The sequence below is a fragment of the Phalacrocorax aristotelis genome, chromosome 5, assembly GCF_949628215.1.
Source record: "Phalacrocorax aristotelis chromosome 5, bGulAri2.1, whole genome shotgun sequence".
Taxonomy (NCBI): Eukaryota; Metazoa; Chordata; class Aves; order Suliformes; family Phalacrocoracidae; genus Phalacrocorax; species Phalacrocorax aristotelis.
In genome coordinates, this window is record NC_134280.1 from 24,299,499 (window position 1) to 24,322,734 (window position 23,236).

Consider the following 23,236-nt stretch of genomic DNA (forward strand, 5'->3'; position numbering starts at 1 on the left):
ATGCAAAACGGAGAGAGTGTTTGGGAACCTTGAGGTTGCCAGAGCAGATATTTGCCTGATTTAATTCCGTGAGCTAATCAAGCAATTCTAGACCCCAAAGCCTGAAGTAGCTTTTTTAGTCATAATTTATTGCACAGTTATAGAGTGCTATCCACTTGAAGTGAATTTACGTGCAGTGAAACTCTGTTCCCTGAAGGGGAAAATGAAAGTCAGGGCTTTGTCGCCGTGCCGCGGCTGCGATTCCAATGGCAGTGGCTGCCACGATGCTCACAGCGGCACCGTGCCAGGCTGGAGCGGCTCCACCAGGAGCAGAAATCTTGCAGCATCTCCCAGGTGCCGTCCACTGTGCACTGTAAACCTGTGCAGAAGCCCTGGCTCCTCTTGGAGCAGTGTGATGGCTCCTTCTTGCTGCCTGCCAGACTTGTAGCATCTGAAAGGCAAATCCTTTCTGCCACCAAAGGCCTTACTCCTGTCTCCTAGGGGGTTGTGGTAGATGTGAAGTCTCACCTTGCCTTTTTTTTGGCAGGATTCTGCAGGTGGAGCTGAAGAAAATATAGAGAAAATAGTGAATCTTGAACTCGTTTTTGGTTATCACTTGAAGCCAGGAACTGGTCCAAAGGTAAGCTGGGAGTGCTAGATCAGCTGGTGTGGTTAACAGTCACTACCCAGAGGGTCCAGTATCTTCTGAACAAAAAAAAAAGAGGATTTGTGTGAGAATCCTCTTGTTTTGGAAAGTGCTGACCGAATGTCAAGGTGGCAAATGGGGCTGCATTGGTGATGGGGAACCGCACCCCAGAGCAGGCGAGGAAGAAGAGAGTGGCACAGAAAGCTTTGAAAGCTTTTGTTTCCTTGTGAACAATTTTTTTTACTCTAGTTTTTGTAATTCAGGCTTTTGCTTTGTTCCTTTTATTCCAATGGGTGTGAAATAACAATCCATTTATGCAAAAAAACCCCGTTCACAGTTCAGCAGTGCCATACGCCTGTTGTTAGTGGAGAGACTATTACTTTTGTCTTAGCGGAAAGGTGGTGGCTTTTTATGCAAGCAAGAGGAGTTTGGAAAATACGTGGTATGCACACCTGCTGGCTGGGGAGGACTGGTCCTGGTGGTGACTGTGTTCACTCACGCTGCTGGGGAAGGAGGGAGGGGTAGGTACAGCACACTGCAGATGGCAAAACTACTGTGCAGAGCTGGTAAAAGGCAGTTACCAGCATGCCGCATCCTAATCAAACCTCCGCTCCAAGCCGAGCTGGTTCAAGGATCTCTCGTTACGCCCTGTGTAACAGGAGTGTTGATGACTCCAGATGTTCCAGCAAAGCATTTCCACTACATTGTCTTTTTCAGAGAGTGAGGTTTGTCCCATGCTTTTTGTTTTCTTTATCCAGCTTGCCATAGACTCAGAGTTTCAAGAGTTTTAGAATTAATCGTTTATGTGGAAATGGTGTGCAAAGCATTTCTGAGTTAGAGTCAGGGGTTGTGACAGCAGGATTTGTTTCCTTTTGTATTTAACAAATCTGCATTGTGTGTCCACCCTAAACTTGTGGGTGGCTGACTTTCATCTTGTGTTATCTGGCTGCTTTGCTTTCAGGGCATATTTGCAGAAGTCTCTTGATTTCTGTACTTGGTGGTGCTTGCTGAGAAAACATTTAGGTTTGTACTTAGTAGGAACTTGGACTCGTACTGAAATCATTTCATCAATTTGAAAAAGCTGTTTGCTTTTTGTCTGGAGATGTCCATTTTTTGTTTGTTTCTTTTATCCTAAGCACTTTTTTTTTCCTATTAAAACCTTCTTTATCACTGTGTGAATTACTTAGTCTCAGTGTTCTTGAATGCAGGTAGCTTATGATGCTGTACAGCTGCTTTCTTGTAGGTGTGTGACTTTCCCATGTGCAACTCTACAAGGAACTAAAAGTCCATGAAATAGCTCATATCTCCCTTCCATTTCCAATATGGGTTGTGAGCTATACTGTAGGGAGGTGGGCAGCCTCCCCCAGGAAACAGCAAGAGAAGGAGTGAATAGACCTGAGTGTTGGAGAGAAATTCAGGTTTCACTAATGCCTACTAAGTGTGAGGACAAGTAGGTATTTTAGCCATGACAGCAAAATTTGTAAATGAGACAGCGTGCCAAAGTCTACAGGACAGAAGCTGAATTGTTATGAGAGGATGGGGCTAGTTCAACGGGCCTGCGTAGTGCCAGCATAACCTTTGCAGATTTCTGATATGCCAATTGAGAACCCTTTTTTTTGGGTCCTGCCTTCCCTGTGACCTCCTAATTGGTCCTCTCTGCTCTGCGTGCTGTCAGGCCACTTCTTAAGGAAGCCATTCCCTCCACAGCCGTAGGCGCGTGCCAGGCATGCCTGCCCTGGCATCCGCCCTACCGCAGTGCCCGAGTCCCCAGTGCCGTTCCAGGAAATGTGCTATTTGTCACCTGAGTTTGTGGGGACCGGAAACTTCTGTCCGAGATCTGTTTATTAACTCATACCTGCCTTTAAAGATGTTGCAGCTAAGCCGGTTTTAACAAGCGGACTGCAAGGAGTAGATTGACTGAGCTTTTGGGCAGGATGCTAGGGCTAATGTGAACAAGGTGATTTGTGTTAAACATCAGACTAACAAACACTGGTGTGGTACATACAATACAGAAAATTTGGCGAGCTTGTTTCTTTGAAAATCCCTGGCTACAATCTTCTAGCTCCCCTAGAGGCTGCTTTAAGCCAACTACTGCTGCCATCCAGATTTGTTCCAAAATGAACTAGGATGGAAGGGTTTAAACTTCTTTTACTGTCCCGTTTTTGTAGAAGAGTGGTGCCTATTCCTGTAAAACGGGTCACCAGAATCACCTGGGATCATACCTTCCACCATATTTATAGCTAAAAATCTGGCCTACATCAGTTTAAAAATAAATTTTTCAAAGGAACTTTGCCCTAATCAGTCCCTATAACCAGCTGCCTAGATAAGAAGCATTTCTTCTGTTTTAGCCATGAGGAAACAGAGGCAATAAGCTCAAATCTGGGTTATGAGTTGAGAATGAGTGTTTCCCAGGTGATGTGTAGACTGTGTACATCATGGGAGTTTATCAGGCTCAGCTGGGAGCTGGTGCAGCACAGCAGGAAGGGCTCTGTACAGGGCAACAGGTCACGCTGGGAGCTTTTACCCCAGCTTGGCTCTGCACTGGTCTCCAGGATTGAGTTCCCATTAGTTATTGTAGTGCGTCTTCTGGTGTAGTTGCACCTGGAAGCAAAGCCATCCATGTGCTCAAAGGTGGCTCTGCCAAAGCATGGGACAGGATGGACGCATGGGACAAAAGCACGCTCCTGATCCAAACTGAAGCCCTGGTGTGGGCGCAGCCTTGGCGTGCAGCATGACATACTGCAATGCCACAGGGCATAAAAGTGCTGGATGAGCTGGTCCAGGACCCAGAAACCATGTGAGGGATGCAGGTCAATTCAGATGCATTTGGCTGGTCAGAGCACAGCAGCGTCTCAGGTGAGAGGATGGTTCCTTTGGGGCACAGGTGTCCTCTCCCTAGCACTGCACCGAGCCCTGTCAGCACAGCCAGTGCACCTTCTCTGTTAGCAGGCAGAAACTTAAAGGCCGTAGGAATGGCAGTGCCTTTTAGCAAGGATCCTGATGAATTTACTTCAGGATGGCATTACAGTGTTCAGCCTTGTCTGTACACTGAATGAAACATTGACTTCCCAGTACACAACTCTACCAGCCTCAGATTTGTTATCTAATTTAAACTGCATCTTCTAGTGGGATTATGTTGGTTTCCGCCAGCTGACAGATGCAGTCATTTCATTACAGTTTCCTTCCCTTTTTAGCTGCATCTTTGGAGGTGATGAAAGCTCAGTTGACCTTTGTGCTCTCTGAATGCATCAGGAGTGAGCGCTGCAAAGCTAACCTGGTTTTTAGAGGTTTCTTTTCCAACTCTTGTAGTTCAAGTTATGTGGTTACTTCCATTCACTTCCTTTTAATGACCTTTCTGTACACAGTTCCCACTGAGCTGAAAGGTGATAAATTTAGACATTTTATATAATTTTTTTCCACAAATTAAAAAAAAAGGGGGACACACACCAATTAACTCCAAGATACCAAAGAGGGTAAAAAACAAACCCTGGCAATTGTGGCTTGAGCCGGTTCACAGAACTGCAGAGGGAGATTTCAATGGCTTTCTCGTCCTCAGTGGCTCATTAAAATTTCCCAATCAGGGAAAGGTGTCTGAGCTGTGTCGGCTCTGCACTGATGAATCACCCAACCCCTTAAGAAGGATGGTTCAGAGTCTTTTTGTCTCCTGTTGGTGCAGTCTTTAGTTTTGGTCCTCAAAAGGGCAGATTTCATCATGCCTTCGAATGTTTTCATTTTTTACCGAGTGTGGCACAAACTGACCTATATCCAAACACAAAGCCTTGAAGCTGGCTCACCATTTGCCTTATTTTTCCCCAGTTACCTCTCCCTCCATTTGACAAGGTAAGGAGCAGAGCCTCTTCATAACCATCTGCTAACTGTGTGAACTATTTTTTAGCCTAGAATATCCAAACTGGGATGTATTTGAATGCTATTATTTAAATGTGTAATGCAAAAGTGAATGTAATATTAAGGTCACTTTAGAGAGACATTGTGACCAACTCTTCATGTGGAGAAACCCGGGCTGGCAAAATGCAGGCAGTACCAGAAAAAACAGTACTGAAATAGTTGATGTAATGGGAATGCAGTTGCAAAAGTGACTGAGACCATTTCTGCTGCTTCTTCCTTTCCACCTTCCCACTACATCACCCTTTCGTCACTTTCTTAAAAATAATTCCTAGTTCAGACAGACATGAGATAACATCACCAGTTTAATTCACCTTGTAAGGTACTTTTCACATTACAAATGTGGCAAAAAATAAAGCAAGGGCCAAAGTCTAAAACTTAGAATTCCAGTTTTGTACTTTTTGAGTTGCACATATGCTCTGTAGGTATTTTAACCCACTTCAGTAAGTAAAGCTGGCAGACGAATCTGACCCTTCCTTTGTGAGATACTTGCAAGTACCTTGACTTTCTAATGTGGGGTAATTTAACCTTATCTCAAAACCTCGTCTTCTAAAGCCTCTCTCTTTAATTCCATCTCAAAACCCAATGCTTTCACTACTAAAGGCTAATAGTTAATGCAAGAATCAGAGTAGGTCTGTTTGTGTGTCATTTTCATAGATTTGCTCCTACTCTAATAAGTAGTCAGTAAAGGGGTAAATACTTCGTGAAGGAAAACAAAAATTACCTAAGCTGTAAAATAAAACCACAGCCACATTTAAATATAACCAGCACCATTAAGAACTGGTTTATGTAGTCTGCCGAGGAGGTGGATCAGTGGTAGGGTTTTAGAAGTTTAGTGCCGGTGATCAGAGCTCCATGTATTTTCTTTCAAAGAGCCTTATCTGGACCACATATTGTTTTTACACAGGTGGAACTGGTATAACTCCATCACTTCACTGGGATTGCTCCAGCTGTAGCATCCATGTGTAACTGAAATCAAACTCAAGCTGACATCTTTTAAAATCTTTGTGTAGGTGGTGCTGAGCCAGGGTTTCCCATCAGAAATGATTCTATGATCCTGAAGAGGCATATAGACTTTTCAGCTAGGTAATTTGCTCACTTGACTTTCTAGACTTTTTAATCTCAAGCTTTGTTTTTACTCCTTGGCCACTCTGAATTAACTTGCTGCCTTCCAGATGTTGTCTTTTATGGATACATCTGCAGAAGCGCAGGCAGGTTCCCAGTGGTCTGTAGGCTTGGCACACATCCTCTCCAGACAGAAGCCTAGAAGAGGAGCCTCTGGCCCTGGCATGGGCAGATGTCCAGCGGCCCTGCCATGCCTTTCCCGACATCCTGCACATCCTTGCCCCCTCAGGGCTGCAAGCTCCAGTGTGTGAGCTGTAGCCTCCACGTGCCAGCCCACCCCACCATCGGTGGGGACGTGGTGTCTGCACAGCTCTAGCATGTTGTTCCCGTCAGCAGTCTGTGGGAAATGCCACTGGAGGACAGGGCTGGCTCTGACAGCACGGGAGGGCACCCATGCAGCCCTCAGGGAAGGGACTTGTGTTTTTCATGCTTCCACCTTTACAGTCCTCTGTTGCAAGCAGGCTGCTTGTGTGCATGATGATGCCTGTGACCGCAGCAATCCCTGTTTGCTTCTGATCATATGGCAAGGGCAGCTTTGGGTAAACGCTACAGCAAGGCTCAGGGCCGCTGTTATTGCAGAGCTCTCCACCTCGGCTGCTGCAACCCACTCTTCGCAGAGCACCAGCCCGCAGCATGTAGCGGCACCCGGTATTTACAATTATGTTCCCTTCTGTGGTGGCACAGAGCTTCACAGCGCTGGATGTTAAAGGAAGGCGCTGTCAGGGGACAGATATTTTGGGTACTGCCGGGTGGTCTGCGTAGGTGCTAAAAAGGCCTTGTGCTTCTCCAGGCGAAGCTGCAGCCAGCCAGTGCCTGTAGCCTTGCGGAGGAGTAAGGGCTCCGGCTTTTGGAGGAGGCATCCAGGCAGCTGATAACATAAATATATCTTTCGCTTGCTTTGTTTCTGTACGTTTTAAGACCATCTCTCTCGGAAGGCCTCCCCTCCGCCCCTGTTTTTTTCTGCCTGCACAGCTGAAACAAAACCGGCGGTGGAGCCACCTTCTCTCTCTGGAGCCTGGCTGGCAACAGCCTGCCCTGACCTGAGACACCAGCCATTGTTAAGGGTATAACACATTTACATATTTTGCAATAAAACATCAGTTATTTGCATTACTGTGTCAAGTTTTATTTGATTCTTTCACCTAAAAATGACTCATTTTCCTTTCTTGTATTTTAAAAACCAACTACTCTAAGCTTGTTTGAGAATAATCAAAAATTGCCCATTTAGCTAGAAGTCATTTTCTTTTCAAAAGGCAAATGTTATTTAATCTTTCAGCTGTTCATTGTGCCATCATAAATACTTTCTTTTCAGCACAGTTGTGGGGACTGAAATGAGCCCACTAATTGCCTCCCATTTCGACTGACATGTGGTGGTTTAGTGGAAAGAGAACACAGCGGGGAGAAGGAAATAGGAGGCTGAGAAAATGAGAGCTAATTATTTTCACTGCCTCATGTCAGGCTCTGTGTCAGCCTTGTTTTTACAAACTGGAAGGTTTAGCACTAAATAAAACAAACTGGCGTCATGTTTTTATATACTGGCAGTGTCATGGAAGCAGCTGCACATCTCAAAGACAATATAATGCCTGCATTCGCATGGACACCATCTGACAGCCACTGTGAGCCACTGCTAATGAGGATATCACAGTGGTGCCAAGTGAAAGGTGCTGAATTATGTATGATTCTTCATCAGTGCAGCAATAGTCCTGTACATCATTATGAGACATTGTTTTGCTGAAGAGATTAAAACATTCTTAGTTCCAGACCCTGCAACCTATACACGCTACAAGAGGTTATTAATGGAATTTTTAGGGAGAGTTTCTTGTGGATTTCTTTTTGGTTAAAAATATCTCATGGGACAAAGCCGTGGTGGGTCATGACACTATATATATAAAGAAGAGAAGCAAATTAACCATAATTGTGTTATCTTCCTTTAAATCCAGAATAATAAAATATAGTGTAGCAGGGTGATACATAATGATAAATAACCCAAGTGCTGTCACTAGATGTTCAACTCTAATGCCTTTAAAACAGCAGGTTTCAGCAGCTGAGATGGATAATAGCTAAGAATGTAAAGGAGCTTCTGGGGACCTAAATCATCAACATGCTACTACTTTTAGTACCAGCATGACCAACATTTTTTTCGTATTTGTTTCATCTTGCGTTACATCTTACTTTTCTTCTAATAGCCAGTTGCCTGCTACAATGCTGTTTCCATTTTTTTCTTCAATCTAAAAAAAAGTTTATTGCAACCACCGATTTTAAAATGAATCCTGGATTTGGGCCTCCTTGGAAAATGAGGTGTCTCCCCAGCAAGAGTTTTAAGCTGTTGTGGCAGGAGGCATGCTTGTTTAAAGCCTGTGCTGATCTTTTTTATTTCCCTTTCTATTTTTGTTGCACACGTTAGCGCATATGGGGTTAAAGGAATATTGTCACCACAGTAAGCTGAAGACTTAATTTTTAAAGTGTTCTTATTTTCTGTTTCAAAGCTGAGAAGTGACTCAAAATACATGTGTGATTTGCTTTTCTTTTCTACAATCATTTGCAGAGGCTGATGATTTATGGGCTTTGTCAAAGTGTTATTTGAAAATGTTTTTCACACAAAGTTTTTCTGGTTGTGCTTCTCAGTTCTGAAACTAAATTTTTTTTAAAAAAGACAAAAAGCTGAAATTCTTTATTTAAGTCAAAATCAAGCAGGTAAATATTGGGAGGTATTTTAATGTTTGAATTACAAGATGTCCAGGGAAATCTCTTTGAAGGACTTGTGTAAGTATATTTGTCATGGAGACGTTTTGAACAAGCCATTTCCAAATTATTTTCCCATACACGTCTGGCACTAAATGTAGTCTCGATCCAAGAAATCTTATGGCTGCAATTCATCAAAGAATTGAAATACGTATGCTTGGTTGTTCTAGCCAAATTTTTGCTTAAGTGGCTGAGCATTTCTCTCCTATTCATTGCTAAATAAGAATCTAGAACTCGATTGGAAAACAGGGAAATATGTCCCTTTCTGCAGCACACAAATGTCAGTTATTTACTGTGTGTTTGAACGAAATGGTTACCAAGTGCAAGACAAGTAGCCACCTACTTATCTTAGATTTCCCAGGTGCTTTGATTCAAAAGTCACCTCACTGCTGTCTTTTCTCCTTCCTTTCCTTCCTCTCTTTTTTTTCCTGTCTTTTTTTCTCCCAGCCTCTCCTTCCTTTCTCCCCTCTTTACTTCCCTGTCTTTCTCTCTCTCTTTCTTTCTTTCCCCATTTCACTGTTGATTTTACAATAATGCAAAATGAAAACCTTTCCAAATAAAATGAGTGATGTATTTTTGAGTGACCAGGGAGGGTATGCTTAGTGTGATAATTTGCCCTTTGGTATCTGCATGGTGCGGCTGGAGAGGACTCCGAGGAGGATGGAAGGTTTGGGGGCTGGATTTGAAGGACAGGAGAGTGTATTTTCTTTCTCTGAAGCTGCAGTTTGGAGCTGGGGAAGTCAGTGTTTGTGCAGGGCTCGTGCATCCACAGCTGCATGGGGCAGCCTGATTTGTTACCACACAGAGAGGACTCCTGTGCGTGGCAGATCCAGCAAGGGGCTGGGCGCTGGCAGGTGCCCACTGCCTGCCAGACCCTGGATTTACACAGCTTGTCGGCCTTTTCCTTAGAGAGGGTTGTTTGATTTATGTTGTTTATTAAAATGAGCTCACGGTTGTCATATCTGGTCTGTAGGAAGGTGTGAGTGAACAGCACAAAATCCTGAGTTGTGAAGGCACAGGAACCCTGGCACAAGGTGCAGCTCTGGCTCTCAGATGTTTGGCACTGGTCTCGTGGCGGAAGATGCACTGAATTAACTGGAGCATAGTATTTTGTGCCAATGTTCTGTTCTTTCCTTGGTTCAGGTGTTTTTCTAAAACTTATAAATGTCATCAAGCATCTTGTCCCTAACCTTGGGTTTGATCTGCAACAGGGAATCCAGGTAGCATGAATTTAGGGAGTCCTGCAAAAAAGTCTGGCAAGCAGGCCAGTGTGGGCCGGGAAAGGAGCACAGTTTGAGAGGTGAGGAGGAGTCAAAGACAACTTGCTTCGCTGTTGCTATTCAGTTACATAGCACGTACAGTCCTCAGCCGATGTCAGGGCCGGTGCATCATGCTGTACCTACCTGGGAAGAGGGAGGCATGACACTGGATTAGCTCACAGCCCAAAAAAGCAGGACAGAAAAAGGATGTGTGAGAGATACAGTCTGTGATTAGGAAACAAAGGCACAGGGCAATGTTGGCGCCTTACCAGGTTGCGCAGGAAGCTGATGGCAGAACTGGAAGCTGAACTCAGTGCCTCCAAGTCTTGGTCCGCCGCCCTGACTGCTGGACCGCGGTTCCTGTTGCTCAGACTCGCACCAGGGTGATGTGAAAACCAACTCACATGTCCACTCTGCTTGTAAAACGCGGAAGCTTTCAATGGAGACAGATGGACACACAGGGCCAAATGCTTTCATAAGCATAATTTGTTGTTGCTGTTCGGAAATGATTATCCTCCAGTTTTCTTTTATCTTGGAATTGCCAATTCAATGCCTGATTGAAAGCTTTGAGACTTCTGAGGGCTGAGCTCCTACGTTACATTTATGAGAGATGCACGTGCAAACACTAGCACATAATCGCATGTGCGAACGGATACTTTTTAGGCTGCTGTACATTTGTGTGTGCAAATAACTGCTTACGCAAGCCCTTGGCCCTAAGCGGCCATCTGTGTCCCCATTGAAAGTTTTTGCATTTTCTGAGCAGAATTGAGGAGAAGACTGCCTTCCGCAAATGCTGAGACCCACCTGACCAGCCGGCGGCGCGCGGCAGACACAGACCCTCCTGAACCCCTGGCATGTCTGGAGGAGCTCCTGTCTCTGTGAAGGGCAGATCCCTTCCTGCCTACACAGAGATGGAGACGCTCTGCTTCACTGCAGCCCTGTTGTCCCTCAGGGGGCTGATTTTTAGAGGAACTCAGTGCACTGGACAATATCTAATTCCCAAAGCACCTGCCGGCCACACCAGCGAAAGTTGGCTAGTTTGCAACATGGACAGGCAGCCTCTGGTCCCCAGTGGCCTCCCTGGCCACAGGTACAAACCCCAGTCCCAGCATTCAGCCCATGTGGTATGTCCTGCCGGGATGCTGCCAGAGCCATCAGCTTCTCTAGGCTCACACCTGTGCAAAGTGTTGGATGTTGGCCCCATGTTCAGCTCAGGGGATTATTTAAGGATACCTTTCATTGCTTTGGTTTATTAGACTCACTGTGATTAATTTCCAAGTTGAGCTTGCTTATAATTAACAGTGCAATTGGAGGTGAGTGGAAGCTGAGGATGCTTAGTGCCTCACAGGGCACTCAAAATCTGAAATAATAGAGCTGTAATAACCAGCTCATCCTCTTGTCCGTTATTCGAGTGACCCTCTGGGCATTTGTTCCCGGGTTCACTGGGAAGACGTCCTTGGGGCTGGCTGCCAGCACTGGCTGTGACCCCGAGTGATGGCCCCCACCTCTGCCCTGTGCCTCCACTGCCACACTGGTGTGCAGAGCTCCTGCACTGCCTGCTCAAACGGGCTGTCTGTCCAGGTGGGTGAAGCCACCATACTCCTGGGGCCCTTCAGGGGATCCACACCTCTGAAGACATCCAGACCCGTCAATGTGGCGACTGTCTTTCTGGGTGAGATAAGAGGAGAGCAAGCAAGAGAACCTGAGGGTTTTCCGTTATCAATACTTTTACTGGAAAACATGCGTATCCTAAAATATGTGTGTGTTCCTTATCTTTCTTGTTGGGTGATTTTTTTCCCCTCATATATTGAGGATTAGGTTTTAGGTTGTTTTGGCTTCCAGTTTTGTTTCATTTTGGCTTTGTTTGTTTTTGTTTTGTTTTATTTTGTTTTAAGTTGTATTCTAACAATCCAGCATTCTTTTTTATATTATTCATAGGATTGTAAATGGAAAATGTACATGGAGATGGACGGGGATGAAATTGCAATAACCTACATAAAAGATGTGACATTCAGCACTAACCTACCTGATGTAGAGATTTTAAAGATGACAAAGGTATTTACAGCCTTAAAGCTTTCACGAATTCACAGATCTCAAACAAAGACATTAAAATACCACAGCAGTCGACTTTTGTGCTTGCGGAAGCTCAATCTCTTGACAGCTTTTAAATAAAATGCACATTTTAAACAGGTTTGTATCATAATAGGAGTTAGGTATTTTGGTTCTCTTTTAAGCTGACAATAACGTTAACAATAGAAAAATAAGAGAAGCAACTAATTTATATTTTCTTGTTTTAATTCTATGTTCTATCCTCTGAATTTATTACCCCTTTTAAAGAAAAGAATGTTCAAAAAATTACTTTCCTTTTCAAGAGAAGAAAGTGTTTTAAAATGTTCCAGTTTGAAACTTTGTGTGATTTGTCTGGGTGGAGTTTTGGTGTGTTTTTGTGTTTTGTTTTGGGTTTTTTTTACATGGTTTTAGAACTTTTACGTGGTTCTGAAAGTTCCTCTTTCATGCAACGATAGGTTGCAAAGACTGAAACCCATCAACAGACAGTACAGCACTGAACATCTGCAATCCAGTGTCACTGTGCATTTTACCTCATTTCAGAACCTGCCTGTAAATAGTTACCAGCCAGCATTTAGGCTGCTTTTTCCATAACCAACAGAAGCTTTGTCAATGCAGAGGGAATTCTGTTTGCTGTTGTTTCACTTGTTTGTTCTTATTAATATGCTCCACTTGATAATAGCTAACAAAATAAATTTCTAAATGAAAAAAAATAGAGCTTGATTACCAATTAGAATGCTGCTCTAATGTGCACTGATAAAAACCCAAAACTCCTGAATGCTTTCACTGTGATTTTTTTTTGGGGGGGGGGGGGGGAATTTTGGGGGAACCTTTTGGTTAGTTTTTCTCAAGGAAAAAGTGAAAATCAGATTCTCAACAGTCAGAATTTTAAGGAAAATGTGAAATTATGGGTACTTGCCAAAAAGGATTCTCATATTTAATTCACGCTAAAACTATTTTTATAGTTAGTGATTTCTGGAACAATACTTGTGATTTTTTTGTATTATTATTATTGTGGTGTTATTACTATTATTATTATTATGATGCAAAATAGTTTTGTTTAATTTTCTTCTTGGGCATTTTAATTTTTTCCTTTAAAAAAAGGCTTAAAGTTAAGTAAACTAATAACTAGTACAAGAACATTAACTTTTCACATCCTTCAACATTTTTGTGTCTGTCAGGGAATATCTCCAAGAATCTCTAGATATTTGTTCTTGCTGGCTTCTGTAAGTCTAGCAGAAAAAAAACCCTGTACATACACAAAAATGGAAAAGGTTTATGCCCCCATTAAATCATTCCATGTTGTTGTACATATTATCCGTTATTTATAGAGATATCTTCTCAGTTTCCTTTTGTAAACAAGGAAGTAAATAATGCCAAAATATATTGTCTCGTAAGATTTTCAGAAAAGTATTGATATTAGCAAATATGGAAGTGGATGAAAAAAGGCAAATATTGAAAATATCTTTGGGGTGTTTCAGAAACAAGTCAGGAAATTAAGAGCACCTTATAAAACTCCCACCATGTTTTTTTCAGCCACCATTTGTAATGGAGAAATGGATTGTGGGGATAGAAGAACACCAGTCTGTAGAATGTGTTGTTACGTATGAGGTAAGCTCTAAGAAACAAGTAAAAATATTGTTTATCCAAGATAAAACCTACACGGGAGGTGTGGATATAGCATCCTCTGGCTTTGTTATATCCTATAATAAATTCTCAGCAGCCTTTAATTAATTGGAAAATCTAAAGTTCAGAGCAAAAGCTGAATGAGGTTTACACAGACGATGTCCTCAGACTGGGTCTTTTTCTCAAGGACAAAACTCCTTTTCCTTGAAGTGTAATGGTCAGTGTTGTTTGCACTACTTGAAAAGACTGGTTTTTACCTTTTCAATGAAGTACTAATTAGAAGAGCAGAGAAGCAACAGGAGAAGAAAATGAGAAGTCAAGAGTAAAATAAGATAAAATAAAACCCAGAACACAATTTAATGTGATAGAAATTAGCCTTTGTAAAAAGAGTTTGCAGTTACTTTAAAAAGTGGTTTTATAAAGACCAATGCTGTGCATCACAAGGAGGCTAATAATTGAGATTCCAGCTCTGCCCCACACAAGGATTCAAGCAGTGATGGAGAGACAGGGGAATCCTGGACCTTGCTTGCCTGTCTCAGAAGTGAAGTAGCTTTCTTTCAGACTGAAGTTTCTTACAGGAGTCATAAGCCCTTAACAGCAAATTGAAGAGCTTGATACTCCAAGAAAGTTTTGTGGAGGGTTCCCCTGCAAGAATACCTGCTTAACCCTACATGTTTTAGCAGAAAGCACTGCCCATATGATGCTCAGATTAATGCAATTAGTAAAATAAATTTTTGTGTTTGTAGAGGAAGGCCTTCAGATCTTTCCTCCACATGGTACATGAATTGAAACAGTTGTTCACTACCACATTTTTAGCATAGTCACAAAATACCAGCCAAAATTATCTAGAGTCTAAAAATACTTGAGAACTGGCTAAGCGGTTTTGCAAAACAGACTCTATATTGGAAATACTGCTGCCGCCCAGGCACTAGTGGAAGTTCCCTCGTAGGAGAGCTTAGTGGGTTCTGTGTTGTTATATCCTCGTATGCATTATGTTCTCATGCATGTTGTGTCCTTGCTGAGCAGAGTGATGTTAGAGCTCCCAAAACCACCAGGCACATCCAAGCTATCTGCTGGAGCAAGGTGAAAGCGCAGGACGAGGTTGAGACAGTACAGCTCATGATACAGACCTCACTCCCCAACTCAGAGGGAAATTCACGGACCAGATCCGACTCAAGTAAGTCAGTACATGTGAATTTTATTGCTGACATGAGCAAGGCGTATGCGGGGAGAACAGCAAAAAGTCAATGCCATTATTCTGTTCCAACAACAGATCACATCTTGCAGCATCAGCTGGCATTGTGGTCCCCACAATGTCTTCATAGATGCATGCAGGAGCACCCTGGCATATCTGACTTAGCTTAAAGTCCATGGTAATTAGCTACAAATCTTTCATCTACTGTAGTCACTAGTAGTTTCACATTAACAGCAGAGATAGAGCTCAGATCCTTCTGCTCCAAAACCCTGAATGCCTCACATCTTCTAGGAGTACACAACCTTAAATTCTTCAACCCCTTCCTTGGGTTGGCTTTGGGTCAACCTTTTGATCTGCCCTTCATGTCCCAATCCGTCCCTCCTCACCAAGACAAGAGAGTTCTCTGCTCTGTGAAGCCAAGTGTATTGGCATAGCAAAAGGATTTAGACTGAATTATAGCACCCACACAAAGCGTGCAGAGCCTGGGGTGAAGATATGTTTCTCAACCAGGATGTCAGGAAGGCATCTGCAGGGCAAGGAGACAATCTCACACATCTCTACCCTCTACCTGTTGGGAATAATGGAATTTTCCACCGCTGTTTTGAGGGTTTTGGGAGCCAGTGCCTTCAGCAGCTTCTATTCTGGCTTTCACTACCTGCAACCCAAACTCAACAGGAGTGCTTTGGCCAGCTCTTTCCTCCCGCTCTTGGCCACTAAGGACACAGACAGCTTTGCACAGATGCTGTGCTTGGATACAGGGCACTTCCTGGAAGAGATGTGTGGGTGCAGATTGCTCCTCTTCTGGCCAGTGCTCTTGCAGGGGGCACATGGACAAAGGCTGTAGCCTGAGAAGCTGCATGTGGGGTGGCAAGAAGTACCCGGTGGGTGAAATGCAGTTTTGACACATGCTGCCAGCCTGGCAGATGCCATAGGTGCCTCCTGATGTCCTGCTCTGCTGTGGGGAAAGAGTGGAAACCTTCCCACTGCACTCTTCTGTCCATTTGAGCCAGCCCTGGCTCATCATTATCTGACTTCTGGAGTAGTGTTTGTTATGGTTTCTGGGGCTTGACTTGTTCAGTGATACACATTTAATAATACAGTGGGCTCTACACTACAGTCTTCATTTCCTAACTAAAGTATGCCACTGACATAGTCAAACTCAACTCAGTTGACTCTAGCATGGTTCTGCCTTTAAGATCTGCTGTTCTTGTTGTAAAGGTGTTTCTTAGCTAAAGCTCTTTTTCTGATCGAGTTCACAGTAGGGCTGCAGAAATGTTTGGGATGAGACAGCTGAGGGGCAACACAGGGGCTGGAATATGATACCAGTCAGCAGAAGGTGAACTTCTCCGATTTTGTACACTACTGTCGAATGTAGAAGAATGACCTTGTGAATTGAGACTGCTGGGTTTAGACTACAGACACATCTAAAATGGGTGCACTTATTCCAAAGCCATCGTGATCCATTTGCGACACAACTATGTTTTGTAATGCAGATGGAACCTAAAGGTGTGCTGAAAAGACACATCTTCATTGCAGATTAGCTCTGCTGATGGAGGTTACCCTGCTTTCAGGGTGGTGAGCCATACAGCCATACCAAAGCAGATTGACTCTGCTGCAGTAAGCTGAGCTGCTTTCATTTTTTTGTGGTGAGCAGTGGGAGAGCTTGTCTGTCCCTTTGCCACATGGAGGAGTTTCATGAAGGCACTAATGTATTGTCAGCACCCAAGTGAATAGGCACAGTTCAGAGAAGGTGAGTTACCAGCCAGCATGAAAGCTGTGCCACAGCTCTAGCAAGCGTTCTGCCCTGTCTTCTTTACAGGACCACCTACCCCAGGTTTAAAACGCCACCAAACCCAAACATGAAGGTAAGGGTAATACCTGTCTAAGAGGCTGAAATAACCAGCAGTGAAGGTACTACCTCTGTGGGCTGCCACATAGAGCATTTGATTCAGTGGCACAGAGACCATACGAGGGAGAAGCCCCCCCCAGTCCATGAGTAGTGAGGGGTAGCCCCACAGGACTGCCCTGCTGGGCAGCTGGTCCCTGGGCTGGCGATGGCATCTGGCCGTAAGGAGCAGGGACTGAACAGCCTGAAGGCACTAAAGGGAGCCCCTCATTCAGGGCAGCTTTGGCACTGGTCCCACAGGGCATGTGGTGGCCACCTGAGGGTTGATAACAAAGGAAGACACAAAGTCAAGTCCTGAGCCTGCTGCTTCCAGGTTTATGAGGTCTGTGTTTTACATCCACAGCCTTGGTAGGAGGGCACAGGGGAACGGCAGAGGAGATGGTGTCTAGCAAGTACATTTCAGCATGCATGTTTGTTTTGAAACTGTGACTTTCAAGGAGGTTAAGAAGCAGAGAAGGCAATTCCCATCTGTATTCATGTGAAAGGAGGGTTCACCTCTCAGTGCAGCCAGAGCTATCTGCTGTGGCGGTGTCACACTTGTACTTTGACAGGAAAGACAGTTTTCTTTTGACATATTTGACATTAAGTCGAAGTGATTTAAATCTCTTGGGATTCAAGCAAAGTCTGGGGAAAGGAGGAATGAAGAGACCATCCATTACACCTTAGCAGGAGCAATCCTAACAAGGGCAATGCTGCTACCCAGCTCCCACAGAACTCCTCACGACCAATCCAGCATTGCAGCGAGAGGCACAGGGCCCACAGCATAGGGAGTCTTTCCCTGGAAAACCAGCAAAAGGCCAGAGAGGAGCTGGGGTCCTCTGTTGAAGATGATAACATTTTGGTCATGTTTATGCTGCTTCAAGCTGGCGGGGTTATTCTTTCCTGTTGGTATGATATTAGCAATCTTCAAGGACAAATCATTCAAATCTCTCTAGAGCAAATTATTTAAGCTGCTCCCCATGGGGTTTTGGTCACAGCTGTAGCCTTGGATAAAAGGAATTCCTGGTCTCTGCTCTATCCATAAAGTAGCAATCCAGGCAGCCCTCAAAGTTCAACTGGAAAATTTATAACTATTATATTTGCTATAGGTTTTCTTGCAAACCACAAGACCTACTTTCAAAAGCGCGTCAGTCTGATCTCTGGGAGCTGCAACTTTTGTTATGACCCTGTGGCTGTGACAGTAGGTGTGAGGGAACTGTAATACCTCAAGTTGCTCACAGTTAAGCACTGTCTGGGCTATCCTGGCTGAAGCATGCTGCCTTACCGGCTTTTCCACATACAGAGCTGATTTTCTGCACAAACCCAGATGGAGCGGTGTAGCTGCAGCTTAGACTCTGTATCTAGAGCATGCGAAGTGGATTGACTTCTGAACTTGTAGTAATAACAACCGAAATGACTCTGGTTGTTGCGGTGTGTAGCAGTTTGAAGAGAAAATGGAGCGAGAGGAGGTGAGTCTGGCTGCCACAGCACAGATTTGCACTGGGGTCTGCACTGCCTCTCTCTGCGCTCGGCTGTGAATGGCGTGACCGTGCCAGCTGGGGGAGACGCAGGTGGAGGGCGATGCTACAGCAGTGCCAGCACCTTGGGGTGCCTGCTCCATGCCTGCTCTGGAGGTCTCCAGGCTCTTTTGCAATGAAAGCTGTGGAGACATCTGATAAAGCTGCCAAGAGCATAACAGGAAATGTTTAAAACTAGGTTGGGTTAAAAACACTGGGAGGCACTTGAGAGCTGGAACCCACCTGAACAGCCACACGGATGGTTCAGTAAGTGTTTTCAAGTCTAAGCTCCATAATCTTCACTGGCATCAGAAATATTTGCATCACTTGCTATTGTAAAAGTCTAACATTATGTTCATAATGTTGAGCGTACTCAAACCTAAGACCATTTGCTGCAAGGTTGGGAGGGAAAGGATGATTTGTGGTATGTCAAGCTTCTTCAGAGAGAAACCCTGGTACCTAGTTTCACACATTCAGTAAAACAGAAAGCAGTTTTCCATCAATTCACAGAAAGCTGACTCTGTTTCCATTTTTCTGCCAGGTATCGACAGCCAGTGGATGCAGACACTGCGGATGCACCAAATAGCGAAAGCCATTTCTCTCCAGCACAGCCACCCCCACAGCCCAACCACTGTCACCCACTACCTGCCCTACCTTCGCAGCCAGGACTCCTATGCTGCTGCCGTGAGGAGGACACGTGGTCCTGTCAGTTACCAGTTCACGTCCATCAGCCACTCCAGAAACTCCTCTCCCCTCTCGCACAGTTTGATGAGAAACCTCTCGAATCTGCACCTGAATTCAAAAGGCAGCAGCACCTCCAGCACAGCCTCCGACACCCCTTCAGAGAGGGACAGGTCTTCCGGCAAAGGCAGGAATGCCTCACACAGTGGTAACTCCCGCAGCTCCTCAGACGGGCAGTGCAGCAGGACCAGCTCCCCAGTCCCCCCTCGGCACTCGGGAAGAGCCTGCAGGACTCCCTCGCTAGCGGTCCCCCCGGCCTCCCAGCACCACAGCTACCCCCGCAGCCTCCCCCAGCCCAAGGCCATCCCAGGCATGCCCCCGCAGGGCGAGAGCGAGCCCAGGAGGGGCGAAGGGGAGAGCAGACTCAGCGAGGGCGGGTGGATAAAGGTGCAGCACGCCAAGAAGTCCCACAGACAGACTGCCAGCAAGCTGGGGAAGGAGAGGCCCAGGGGGAGCTGGCGGGGCCGGAGGATGTTCTGAGGGAAGAATTTGCCCCTTTATTTAACTGAACGTTCAACCTAGAGAAGATACGCCTGCTTCTGTTGAATTCGCTGCACTGAAGCCGGGTTGCCACCTCCCTCGCTGGCTGGCACGGCCCGGGGCCTGTCCGTGGAAGGGGAGACCTGCCTGCCTCTGCTCCAGTCACTGTCAGCACCAAGGGATTTAATTTTATTTTCTCCCCTTCCTGTGGCTGCTCATGTTCTCATCTGACTGGATATCCACTGATTTGCTTAATATTTCAATAATAAATGCAGTAAGGCACAGCCAGGTGCCATAATGAAAGGCTCTCCGTTTCATCCTTAGGGAAGGAGTTGTACTGCTACATCTCCCCTCACCTTGCTTATGTCTCCAGACACCGAGTCTGGCACTGAACAGGGTCTCCTCACCCCTTGTTCAGTCTGCTTCTGCCAGAGCTATAGGAAGAGGTAGTATTTTTATCAGACAAGCATAGTCTGAAAAAGCAGAAACACATGGAGATTTTCTTTCTGGTCCACTCCAGTAGCTTCACTTCTCCACTACCAGCTTGCCATCCCCTCTCAGGAATTTCTCACCTCGCTCTGTACTAAAAGCCCCCATACCAGCCACCTGACACCACTGACCACACTCTGTCACATACGCAGTTGTAATCAGAAGGAGAAACAAAAACTAGGCTTTCTTGTTTTGGGATAAAAATAAAAATTGAGGGAGAAAAAGGCATTGCCTTTATCATAGTTACATCTAACCTCACTGAGGTCTATGATAATGTTTATCCCTGGGCAGCAGGCATTTTTTAATTGAATTTTTAAATGGGGCCAGGCTGTGTCGCTTTTGTCTTTCAGTCTTCAGGTAGTAAAGACAAGGTCAGCAAAGTTTCTGATTAATGTGGTCTTTATCTCTGCTGAGAACAAAGACACAGCTGTAGACTCACTTGTTGTCAGAAAGTTTCTTCTTGGCCTTTTCACTCCAAGTTGATTTCACACAATTAAAAAGGGGAAAAGAAAAAAAAAAGTTAGGGTTTCCCAAGATGCAAGAGGGGGGAAAAAAGGAAGAGACAGATAAAGGAAGCTGAACCCAAAGCAATGCATGGTACCCTCTGAAAGCCAAGAAACTGTAAATTAGAAATGCCTTTGAACAAGGTGCTACATACCATCCGTGCCAAGCAGTGCTCGCTGGCACGCAGTTGTGAGCAATGCTGGAGGAGCTGCTGGCGCGTCAGCCCTTCAATGACCCCCACCACCATAGCCCTGCCACTGGATGTTCAAAAGGAGGTATGAATTCCCTCCTGCACACAAAGGCCACTCCTGGTCATCTCTGCACATGCATATCTGCTTCCTCTGATTCCCACCAGTCCCAATGAGGCTGAGCCCCATGGTGGGTTTCCCAATACCCACGAGAGTGAACTGGGACCCACATTTCATGAATTCAGGACAGGGTCCACCAAAACCAATGGAGCAGAACACAACGGATACCAGCTGTCAGGAATTGGATCTCTGTCATTTAAACATCTTTCTTCTGGCAACAGTTAAGAGCAGAAAAAATAGTAAGAAGCTTTACCTGGAAGTGAATGGGGCTGCATGTGAAGCTCTGTGGTAGCAAAGCTTGCTGCTTTCTTGTGGCTTCAAACTTGTTGAAAACTAGTTAGTAACCCAGCTTCTGGCCCTGGTTTACTGAACCTGACAACAGATTTGGGGGATGTGGACAATCCACTGCTGGATGTTTCTCTGTCACATCTTAGCAGGAGACTGGTATTTTGTCTGGTTTGGGGATCCTTCTCTAACATTTCTTGCCATGACCCAAATGGGCTGGAGGATACCAACTGATAGTAACCAGGCCTGAGAGCACTTGCTGGAAACGTGCTTGTGTTATTAAAATTTAGACATGTATCTCAGGAAGTGAGATCTTATTTCACAGTTGGGCCTGGACAAATTCTGGAAAGAAATGGCAAGAGTTTGGAAAGGTACATTTCTCTTCCAGGGTGATGAGGATGGCAGTGTAGTTGTACAAGCCTGAAAACAAGGCCCCACCCAGCAGATGCTGTGGGCTGGTGGTGGCAATTCAAGATTTATGAGCTGCCTGTGGTTGATTGTCAAGATGTCCAGCAGGATTCCTCTGCTGTTTGTAAGCAATTTAATGCTGTGCCTTATTTTAATCTGCAATGTACTGTCTGTCCACATCTGTTGTATTAAGGTGTTCATTAGCATTTAAAGGAAGAGCGGATGGTATTGATCATGTCTATTAAAATTAAACAATCATGCAATAGTGACTGATTAGAAATCCTCTTGCTGCACCAGCATTGCTGGTTAAAGCAACAGTGAGTGAACTTGTCAAGAAAAAAAAAGTCTCAGCAATATCTAGTTTTCCATCTCATTTGTATCACTCTTAATGTGGCTACTCCCTATCTTGATTATAATTCATTGTAAGTCAAAATGTGCTTACATTTTTACCTCCCAGTACTTCATGAAGCTGAGCAATTTATTTCCATGTTTTACCAGCACACAGCTAGAAGACCATTCACAGCAATGTGGAAAATCAGAGTGTCTTGGGCAACTATACCTCAGCAAATGTCTACTCTTTGGAGAGGAGCTATGCTGTATTTTCTTAGGGTTTTCTTACAAGTCCGTTAAAGCCAATCATATTTAAGTACCAGTATGTCTAGATTTGCACACTGGACACACTGCCCTCCATCCATACCCATACCCTCCACAGTGCTACCCCCTCCCTCCATGGCTGACTCTGCAAATGGCAAAAAATATCACTGCTGTAGAGCTGCTTCTTGTTTTCCTGGCTCTCCTTTCTCTTGGTCTTCATATCTCCATGCTCTGGTGTTGCTGTTTTCTTAATCCCCAAAAGGTGCATTTTCCTTTTCCACAGTTTAAAATGCTCTGAATTATAAGAAGCCAGCTCTGGGATGACTGCTGGAATGGACGATGAAAAATAGTGGAGACCTCATGAAAGCAAATTCAGAACTGGACATCCAAAGTGAGTGACTATTTGCATCCAATGGTGAGAATGTTTCCAAAATCAGTTACTAATTTTCTTTTTTTTTTTTTAATTAAAGTGTGAGACACTGACTGTCAGAGCTTACACAGAACCTGTTTGTTCATTTGGCAACATTTTACTCCAGATCTTGTAGGAATCACAAGAGTTGCCCAGCTCCTTCTGGATGCCAGACATTGGCAGCAAGGTTTCAGGGTGAACAGCAGTGTCTCTCTCCAGCCGTTAGTTCTTGACTCAGCTGGTGGGTTGGGAGGGAGGAAGCGGTGCTCAGCTCAGAGAGGAAGAACAGATTAACCTCAGCATTACGGTCCTCAGTTTTCTGAAACCTTACAGGCTTCCCTTCCCAGCTGATGTCCTCATGGCATGAGCAAAAATTATGCTGAGACTTCTTTCTTTTTCTGCCAACAAAATATGTCATTCGATTTTTAATTTTTTTTTTTGTCTTTCCTATATACCTAAGGATGTATTTAAAGAAAAGAAAAACAGGAGGATAGAGAGCAGGCACTTAACACTGAGGTTAGCAATCATTCTTCTTCAGCTCAGCAAGGTGTTCCAGAGCTGGCACTGAGTCTGGTGGATATTGGTGTCCTAAGTAGACAAATTTCTTCAGCAGTCCAGTGCACCTGCTGCCACCATCAGAGAGACTGGCTGTAAGAGACAAATGTCCTGGGGACCTGCTCCGCAGAGGGACTAACAGCCAGCCCAGCAGCTTGGCGCTGTGCTGCACAGGGAAGTGGCCAAGTAACTGCGCTCTCAAGCCACATGTTCCCCATATCCTGCAGGCCAGAAGCATGTGTGCTGCTGTGCTGCAAACCAGCTGGCAGTTCCAGAACCTGTGAAACTCTGGTCTTAAGCACAGCGGGCACTACATGCGAGAGTCCCTGGAGCAAAAACATTGCCCAGTCCTGCAAACGCAGACTGCTTTTGTTCACATGCAGCCAGGGCTCAAAGGGGCTGCCCAGGTGAAGCTTGCTTGACAGAGCTGAAGACATTTTTGAAAGGTGGAGAGGTGCTCAAAGGGCTTTTGTAGCTGCTCATCTGCCTGGGTGGGGAGAGGATGAAACAGCAGAATAA

General features: G+C 44.8%; 1 protein-coding gene across 3 annotated transcripts in view; it reads left to right on the top strand.

The window, feature by feature from the left end:
- MAP3K20 (mitogen-activated protein kinase kinase kinase 20) overlaps positions 1-20,149 on the top strand; it is a 93,298-nt gene extending 73,149 nt beyond the window's left edge. For all 3 annotated transcript variants that reach the window (XM_075093473.1, XM_075093471.1, XM_075093472.1), the window contains 5 exons: positions 527-619; positions 11,593-11,709; positions 13,258-13,332; positions 14,374-14,524; positions 18,486-20,149. In XM_075093473.1, coding sequence (XP_074949574.1) covers positions 527-619; positions 11,593-11,709; positions 13,258-13,332; positions 14,374-14,524; positions 18,486-19,165 — 1,116 coding nt within the window. In that variant the 3' untranslated portion in view covers positions 19,166-20,149. The remainder of the gene's footprint in view (positions 1-526; positions 620-11,592; positions 11,710-13,257; positions 13,333-14,373; positions 14,525-18,485) is intronic.
- The last annotated feature ends 3,087 nt before the right edge of the window (positions 20,150-23,236 follow it).